General features: G+C 37.4%; 1 protein-coding gene across 1 annotated transcript; it reads left to right on the forward strand.

Moving 5' to 3' along the window:
- The first annotated feature begins 6,041 nt into the window (after nucleotides 1-6,041).
- LOC116173855 (toll-like receptor 6) lies at nucleotides 6,042-9,722 on the forward strand. Its single transcript, XM_031491574.1, has one exon. The coding sequence runs from the start codon at nucleotides 6,115-6,117 to the stop codon at nucleotides 9,667-9,669; it is 3,555 nt and encodes a 1,184-aa protein (XP_031347434.1). The 5' UTR covers nucleotides 6,042-6,114; the 3' UTR covers nucleotides 9,670-9,722.
- The last annotated feature ends 408 nt before the right edge of the window (nucleotides 9,723-10,130 follow it).

Here is a 10,130-nt window from a genome sequence, read left to right on the forward strand (position 1 = left end):
AAAATTTTTACACCACCTTTTGCAGGTCAAAATTATCTGCATACTGGACTAAGAGTAGGTAAGTCTTCGTGAAAATTATCTATTTCGAGAAATGCGACCAAAAGCAAAAGATGCACATGCCCTTTGCTTTCCATAAAGTTGCGCCCAATAGATAACAAATGACACATAGGCATTTTTTCACTTATTAGCGGAACATAAACATACGAAACGTCGTATGGTATGTTATATAAAAGAAACGCTACCGATATAAATACAATTCCCCTTTTTAGTTAAATTCCTAAGCGGGATACGATAACTAATGGCCGACACTGACAATTTTATTTAAAACAAAGTGTCACTGTTCTGCTCATGTTAATGAAAATGTTGGATATAAAAAAATTCTTGCACTTTTAAAAAAATTCGACTATTTATCTTTCCGTTTGAGAATACCTTTTGATGGAGTCCCACAAACTTCACATCAACTTGGCGAATTTTTTTCAAATTTCCAATACTATGTAGCGACAGAAACCGGTAAATTTTTTACTACTACCTACTTCTTTTTTCAATATGGACTGATATCAACTTTATCAACAGGAATATTTGTCCCTCAAAAAATAGGAGGATCAAGTAAATTTTATTTTTACCATTGAATTCAGGGCAAAAAAGTGAAGTCATCTTACCGCACAAAAGATGTTCGGAAAAATTCTCCATGGGTCGTGCATAGATATAAATAAGTAATACGCTAAATGTACAATTGTTATTAATTTTTGAAAAGATAAGGATTTATTTAGAATCAGTATAAATGTTATACTTTTAATCATTGTAACAGAATTTTAAATGTTAGCTACCATTTTTATGAAAAACATACAATTTTTGTTGTTGTTCACCCTTGTATATAAGTAAAGAAAGATTTATTTTAGGCGTTCGAAGTGTCGGTTTTTTTAGGATCTACCATACCTAAGTGAATTCATTCATGCACATGTCTATCTAATAATAACTATAAAAATTTATAAATCAGTAAAAATGATTAGAACAAATCACAAGAAATAAAGGGGTAATTAAAAAATGTTATAACAAACAATGCTAATCTAGTCCACTAATTACCTGAAAACCAGGTAATTTACAGAAGGTGTCATTATAGAAAAATGCATTGAATAAGTAATTTATTCAACGGTAACAGAAATAGGTATTTGTGCATCTCCAATCAAATATTGTACAGCTTTTCGATAAACTTGTTTACATAATTAGTCCTTGATCATTATACATGGTCTATTGTGTTTAACAATAAATGAAGAGAATATGCAAAACTGAGAAGGATAGATACATCGTTGGTTTCACTCAAGGAGATCATGTAGCAGTGTGTATTGTTGGTGGTCTAACCAATTGCAATAACACTGAAATACAAACTGACTACAGAGGAGCCTTAAGGCGAATTTACACGGGGACAGTAACTAAAGCAAGTGACTAAAGCAAGTTACTAATTTTTAGCACATACGCATTTAGTATTTGTCTACACTAGTTTAGGTCACATTTCATTTAGTAACTAATTTAAAATGGCAGCAACTGAAAGTGTAGGTCTTCGTGTCGCAGTAAACCAGTGCATTATAGTACTATGTGACGAAATTATTGATCTAATAAGACGCGAACAAAACAAAAAAAGGCGTATGTGGGTTAGGAAATGGATAGCTCGTCGAAGCACCCATGGATTTTCTTCTATGCTGCTGAAAGAATTATCTGAGGAAGATTTAGGAGAATACCGAAATTGCATGAGAATGTCTAAGGAAGCATTTGACATATTGTTAGCCAAGATTAGTCCTTTTATCACAACATGTGATACAATTATGAGAGATGCAATTCCGGCAAAGATAAAGCTAGAAATCATTATTTATCTTGCGTAGGTCTTTTATTATCCAGACAATGTAGAAATGCGTGCATTTCTTGGAACCACTTTACGTGAGGTGTATACACGCTGTCTGCACTAGTTCCCGATTTCTTAGAATCTTTGATTTTTTTTAATTCTTGGGAATATGTAGATCGCAAAGCCTTTATTTTGTTTTTGATTTCGCTAACACCGAAACCCTCTATTCCCATTACCTCTTCAAGTTCTCGGAATGCTGCTTCGCGAGCATTTCTATTTTTATATATTACCGCCTTTGTATTCCACAAGCATTCTCTAACCCTGTACTCCTGCACGAATTTTAATGTAGTATCTTCGTTCCAACGTGCCAAAGTGGACATTTTGTAAATATATACGTAATTTCAATTTCAACAATGACTTGTTACTAAAGAAAAGCTGTTTACATGTGCTAAGTGCATGATTTAGTAAAGAAATGATGTGGTGGGAGTACCTACTGGCTTTAGTAAATAGAATACTCTTCTATCTACTGGACTAAAATTTCCACTAAATTTCCTACTGTCTCAAGTACTAAATCGGACGTTTACACGCAGCCAGTCGCTAAATTAAGTAACTTGCTTTAGTCACTTGCTTTAGTTACTGTCCCCGTGTAAATTCGCCTTTAAGGGGGCTAGGGATAGAGGATAGGCAACACACAATGGTCACTGAAATTTGCAATAAAAGTCGAAACTTTTGAGTAATTTTTGAAGCCCAAATATTAATTCTAACTAGAGGTCTTATCGGAAATTGATAGAGATATAGAAAGTCATTAAATGTATCGATTTATTTTTTTGATAAAATTATTCAAGTCGTGTATAAATGATAATCTTGAATTTACTAAGAACGCGAATACTGGCCTTAGTAAAAAAAATATTTAAAAAGTAAATCCGCACAATTTATTTAGTAACTAAGTGGATTAAAAAAAAATATTCCGAACTGTTTCAAATTATGAAATAAAACGTAATTTTTACTCAAAAGTTTATATAAAATATAGCGACGGAAGAAATGCAATACCTTCCATACAATGACGATAGGCAACTCAGGTAGCACTTTTACCTGGAAAATATTAACACCTAATGACCATTATATTTATATACAATGGTTTATGACCCTATTAGACCAGTAACAAAAGAATCTCAATGCCTTCCATTTATTCGTCTATTAGTACCAACGATAATTGACCGATAATTTAAAAAATATTGTACGTCAATAAATGTAATATTCAGGAGTAACAACGTTTTAATTTTTTAGACCCGTTTCATACATTTTTTTCATACATTTGATGTAGGTGTATTGTTACCTACTTATCAAAAAGCAATTTAATAATATCGATTAGGTACATAAAAATTATGTACAATTTGGACGATGTACCTATTATAGATAAACATAACGAATTGTTTGTTGCACCTTCTTGAATCTAGCAGCTCTGTTAAAAAACTGTTAATACAAAAATTGATAATCGTGTGTCTTACATACCCTAGGTGATAAATCTCAACGAAAATTTCAACCAGCAATTTTATCGACCAATGAAATGCGGATTTCGTGTCACATTTCCATGGCAACCACGGAATTTATCGTCAATTTTTTGACGTAAAAAGGTAATAATGTTTTGACATAAAACGTCACTTTTTCGTTGAGAGTCACTATGGTGTGAAATTTTCTTACCGAATACCACAGTGCTTGAATAGAATTTTTTTCTTGCTCACGAATATTTTGCGAAAGTTCAAATATTTGTGAGCTCGAAAAGTTTCCGGAAATAGCAAGCACTAGTAGTATTACAAGTGATAATTTTTTATTTCAGCATGTCGTTAGTAAAAAATTGTCAAAGTCCTCGTGTGAGATCTTGTCGAAGCTACCACATTCCCTTCGTCGGTACTCGCGTCCGACGTCCCGTGCATCCCCAATTTGCGTTTGAAGTTTTACTCCACCATCAGTAAGATCTTGGCGGGGACCACCACATTCCCTTTCTCGGTACCCACTTCCGACGTCTCGCTCACCCGCAATTCGAGTTTGAAGTTTTTACTCCAGATTGTTTTCAAAATGGTGCCGTTGGAAAGATCTTGTAAACGGACACAAAAACTGCGTAGCGAAAATTTGTTTTTTTCCTGGGTACGAAATTAACCTCATTTTACAAGGCGTACGTCTGCGAGGGGTAGTTGACTTAGGGCGCCCAAAAGGTATCTTCCTCTGCGAATTTTGTTTCTGAAAGCTCGAATCGCGATCTCTCTTTCTCGTGTGGCTAATAGAGCTATGAGAAGTGCCCCAAAAATTGAGAACTATTTTGTGGAGAGTACACTGCCTTTTTTTGCCCCGAAAAAAAATTGTCTCAGATCGTCCCGGAAATAAATTTTTCTTATAGAACGTGGCCTGTAGAATTCATAATTTCAAACAGTTCCAAGATTGAGCTACTAGTTAAAAAGTTACAGCCCTTTGAATTTTCTTTCGAAATTGGTTTCTAAGTCTATAACTTTTGATTGAGAAGTCTGATCGAAAAAGTACGAATTGTTTGGATTCTACGCACCAAAATTAAAAAGAAAAAGTGTTTTCCCGAGATTTAGCAAAATTCATCTAAATGCGAATGGTGGGTGAACGGAACGTCGGAAGCGGGTACCGACAAAGGGAATGTGTTAGCTTGCGATAAGATCTTTTTTATGGTGGCTAATACAATACTGATCGGCCACACAAAAATGCGCTGATCTCTCTTCGATCCCACACGAGGACTTTGATAATTTTTTAATCTACCTATGCTTTTGATAATTCCACTGAAGGTTTGACGGCTAGCCAAATAAACTATTTTCGTAAAGCATCAGGCGAATGTCGTGTTGGAATTGGAAAATTTCCGAAAATCTATTAAAACATTTTTTGTAATGAAAAATGAGTCATTTATTTTGTTGTAAATTAGATCAGAATTCAGATATATAATTTGATAAATGGGGGAAGGTTGAAAACGCAGCAAATACCGGGCTACATTGCGGAAGCCATGCGAAATATCGAAAACTGTTCATCTAATTGAAGAAAAGTACCATTCTTACATCCGCGCACCTGTGAAAATCGTTATCATATAAATTTAGAAATCTATGGGGCCGTAGTTTGATCGGATGTGATAATTGTTTAAATAAATTTGTGCTATGAACCACAAAAATTGAAGACCAGTTTTTCTTGTTTCGGAAATTGTTCCCTTCATTACCCAAGTCCAAATCTCAAAAAGTCATTATTGTAAATCCCTATATAGGAAGTAAGTAGGAATGATATCTTAGAAAGTAATACATTAGTAATATTTTTATATAGGTATGTAGAGCTTTCAGCTTTGATTTCCTATTCTATATTCAAAGGTTTCCAGTATTAGTAAAACTGTAAAACATCAGGAGAAAGTTGAAATTCCATAAATCAGTTACTTTTGTTGAATAGCCGCTAATGAGGGTCTGGAATCTGGTTTTATTGTAGGAAGATGAGGTCATTTGCAGGTAGCTTATGCCTGGTGAAACTTGTCGAATTGCACGATTGGTTGCCTATATAATTATTTGCGTAGGCGCAGCTTAAATTTTGAATGGCCTGTCCCTAGCCGCCTTAAGATAAAGAACTTGTAGCGTCCAGAAAAACGGACGGACGGACAAAGTGGCCATAATAGCGCTTTTTTTGTGAAAATATTTTTCTGTAGTCAAAAACTCTCATTATTACTATGACAACCAACACAATTTTTACAGCTATTATGATGAGGCCCTGGCACGCTTCGCTGCGCTATCTTGTGCATTGCACAATATTCTCAACAACTATGACAGTTGAAAACTGATAATATTTATTGTAAGAACTACATGCTATTTATATCACAGAATTGCTTCCTTAATGACCTAGTTTAATATATTGTTAGTTAGGAACTGCTGACGCCTGGTCCTTGTCACGAATGTCCTCCTGTCGTTTTGAATTAGTTGCGTTTTTTTTCCTAGTGTAGTAACGGTTCCTTATTTTTACTTCTAAGCAAATTTTTACGTATATGGTTCCTAAATTTCGGCGCACGTGAGAATCTGTCGCAATTCTAAACCCTTTTCAGCATTAAAAAGCGTGAGGTTGCACATTTTGAATACTGCTGCATTGTCATAGTAGAAACATTTTTATGAGCAACGAAAATATCAATGTCAGTGAACATTGGCTTTCGATAAGCATGTGATGACCTTTAATACCATTTACGATGGGTAGGTATAATTAATTCGGTCGCCATTACAATATTTTTGTCATAGTGCGAAATGGTGCTTACAATAATAATATTGACTTTTTTTGCAATAACAGCGGGTGCGTTACCGCAATGCACGATGACGGCCTATCTGAAGTGCTCGAAGGTGAAGTGCGTAGATTTCTCGAGCAGTGGCACACTTAACATTCCGCCCACTTTTGGGGGGCAGTTTAAAGATGATTGCTTCATCATCGAAATTGTAAACTCAAATGTGACCAGTCTGACCGCGTTTAATTCAGCAAACGTAAGTGCGTTTCAGGAATTCATTTTGGCTAACGCTCAATTGCAAAAAATTGGAGAAAAGGTTTTTGAGAAATTCAGCAGCGTGCAGCGTATCCACTTGGACCAAAATCTGTTGCAGGAAGTCAAATTTGCAACCCCACTGCCTAGCTTACAGGAGCTTTATTTGCCGAGCAACAGGTTGAAGAAGGTTAGCTTTGAGCCGTTGACCAACTTGCGGGTGCTCAACTTAGATTTTAACAATTTGACTTCTACGGATGGCTTGACTTGCACGTTAACTGAGCTGGTTGAGTTCACTGCCGTCGGTAACCAAATCGGGAATATCGGTGACTGTTTTAAGTCGAATAAGGGATTGAAAACTTTGAGCCTGGCATTTAACCGCGTTACGGAAATTAGTGGTGACGCTCTGAGCGGACTGACCAAGTTAGAGACACTCCTTTTGGATGATAACCGGATAAGAAAAATTGCACCAAACGCATTTGACTCACTGATCTCACTTGATACTATCAATTTGAATAAAAATGCTCTATATTCTTTAAGCGTGAACACATTTAATGCGCTAGGGGTACTTCGCTTTCTTTCTCTGGAAAGTAACAGATTAACAAGCTTCGAGCCTGGGACGTTTCAAAATTTGTCACGTTTGAGGAACTTGGAGCTTGGACAGAACCAACTGTCGCGAATTAAAAATGGTACGTTTCGGGGTTTGGATACCATCGGCTTTATAGATCTTTCACACCAAATGCTCCAAGAATTGGATGAGGACGCGTTCGATGGATTACCCAACTTGAATTATCTGGATCTCAGCGTGAATATGATTTGGAAAATCAAACCGAATGCGTTTCGTAATCTCGCATCTTGCCTTCACCTCAATCTACGACATAATTTATTGCTGTTGCAGCCCAACGTATTTAATGGTTTAAAACAGGTGCATATTCTCGAGCTTGGTGGCAATAGAAATTTGGGCGAATTACCTCTGAATGGTTTTAATGGATTGGAAACGATTAGCATGCTTGATTTATCCAATTTGACAATTAAATCAATCAATTACGGTGCTTTTAACGGACTATTCCAATTATTAATGCTGGATCTGCAGCACAATGAATTAAAAATTATAGAGGCGGAGACCTTTATGGGCTTATCCGATTTGCAAATCCTCGATTTGAGCTACAACCTGATCGAGGAGATCAGGGCAAATGCCTTTTACGATTTGCACAAGGTTACGACTCTCAAATTGAACAAAAATCGAATTAAGGGGCTCGCGAAGGATTCGTTTCAAGGTCTCCGATCGCTTATGATGCTTGACCTCAGCAATCAGACAGTGTTAAGTGTTGAACCATCATCGTTCATGGGTCTTGACAAGCTTGTAACTTTATCGCTAAACGGAAACAAACTCACGACGCTACCACCGGGAGCACTTTCCGGCCTCAAAAAGCTGACCAATCTTGATTTGAGTGCGAATAAAATTTGTAATATTTCGAGCAAAGTTTTTGACGACGTCCCTCTTTTGGAAGTCCTCTACTTGGAAGAAAATGCAATTACCACTATAGAGCCGAATTCGTTTCTTCAGCTCAGCCGCTTGGTCTCCCTTAATTTATCATCGAACAACTTAGGCACCCTGCAGGAATCGACTTTCAATGGCTTATCCGCAATTACCACATTGGATTTAGATTCCGCAGGGATTATACACATAAAAATGGGGGCGTTTAGAGGATTAGAAGCGTTGACAAATCTTGATTTGAGCGCAAATTTCGTTAGCGCAATATTTGCCAAAACCTTCGTTGGGGTACCGGAATTAAAAACACTTAGGTTAGCCGAGCGCACAGAGCTATTGCGGTCGAATGCCTTCGAAGGGCTTGCAGCGGTTCAATCTTTCACCATTACTAACTGCCACCTCAAAGCGTTGCCCGAAGCGGTATTTAAGGGAATGGCCGGCTTGGAGAATCTAATCTTTGAGAAATCCGATCTGGGCACTATCCAGGCGAAGGCTTTCGACGGATTGCTCAACCTCCGGCACCTTCTCTTTGACAACACCAACATAACCAACATCGAACCTGGCGCTTTCAGCGGTCTAGGCAATATTAGATACGTGAGCACTACAATTTTCCATCTCAACTATGGCTCGAGTTACTACCAACGCAACCACTACAACTTCTACAAGATGTCCATTCAACGTATCGATCGGGGCGCGTTTACAGGATTGGGCAAACCAGACTATGGGGTTCACCTCCATCTAGACGGAAATCAGCTGTTCAAAATTGTGACCGACAACTTCCTTGGTCTTGAAAGTATGCGCACCCTCACTTTGAGTGAAAACGTAATAGAAGAGCTCCAACCAAACTCCTTTCAAACTTTGAAATATCTCACAATTTTGATCTTAAATGCTAACAAAATCCAAGATTTGCAACCGGATGTTTTTAATGGACTGGCTGCCTTGGTAAATCTCGAACTTAGATGCAACAAAATCAAGTCTATATCCGGAAATCCGTTTCGCCCACTCAAAAGCCTATCGCTCTTGACAATCGCCAATAATTCCTTAACTGAGCTTCCGGCGAACGCCTTTGAGCAACTTACAATTGCCACATTAAATATTGAAGCCAACTCCATAAGATCAATCGACCCAAATGCCTTTTCTAAACTTCCGGGGTTATTCTATTTAAATATCTCCCACAACGAGCTTACCGATACCGATTTCTTTAAGTCTATAATCCCGTTCAGAATACGAGGATTAGACCTGAGCTACAATCATCTTAAGGAAATTAATCCTCTAATACTAGGAATATTTCTTCGACGCATTGACATTAACGGCAACAACATTCCCTGCGAGAACCTGCCGAAGATTTTAATGAACCTCAAAGCGTCTAGCATTGCATATCGAAAGTATCCTTTATCCGGTTTGGGCTCGTTCGACAACGTCAGTTGCGTTCCAATGCAATTCTCGTTACCCAAAAACGAAGCGAGTGTCAAAGAGGACTTCTCTGGTTTGGAGGCGCTTTTGAACGAAACCGATGAGATCGTGGAAGCCATCGTTGGGGACATCGCGGATTCATCAACTGACCCAAATGAAGTTGCCGAAAAACACTTTGGCCCATTGGAGAAGAGGGTGGATGAGTTGCGCATGAAAGCGAACAAGATTAACATCAGGTACCGTTCGAGGCACGCGTACGATGTCGACGTCTACCAGGCGCTATTAATTATCCTCTGCGTCGTTTTTTGTTTGTCGCAGTTTATGGGTGTTTACAAGAAGTGCGTCGGTAATCAAACCAACATACGTTTCAGGCGAGAACAATCGGAAATTGAACTGTTCGCCGGAACTAATCCCAGCTCATAGATTTCCCTTTGTACTATAAATAATTGTTGTATCCAAATATATCATTAACAACCCTCTCGATTTTTCGTTTATCGTAGGCGATGGCGGAGAAAATATTTATTTTATAGGGCGGAATGTTAAAGTGACATTTTAATAGGTTTGAATGGCAAGGATAAACATGTAAAGCAAATCCTTGTGCATTCTGTCATTCTTACTAAAAATGAGACGTGGAGCACGAAATAAAATAAAGTTCAGAACATAATACAGTATTGCTTCCATGGAAACGACAGGACTATGTGTGCTATTTTGGACGTCTAAACTAAACTCAGAAGATTTCTATGACTTCTGCTATAAAATTTGTGTTCTACACGACGATAAAGGGAAACTAACCATCTCGTGAAAATTAATTCACTCGATTGTTAAAACATTCCTTTATCGTGTAGTACAATATACATAAGTAATTTCGTTAATGTTAAGTTAAG

This window comes from Photinus pyralis, unplaced genomic scaffold (genome assembly GCF_008802855.1).
Source record: "Photinus pyralis isolate 1611_PpyrPB1 unplaced genomic scaffold, Ppyr1.3 Ppyr1.4_LG6, whole genome shotgun sequence".
In the NCBI taxonomy this organism is placed as follows: domain Eukaryota; kingdom Metazoa; phylum Arthropoda; class Insecta; order Coleoptera; family Lampyridae; genus Photinus; species Photinus pyralis.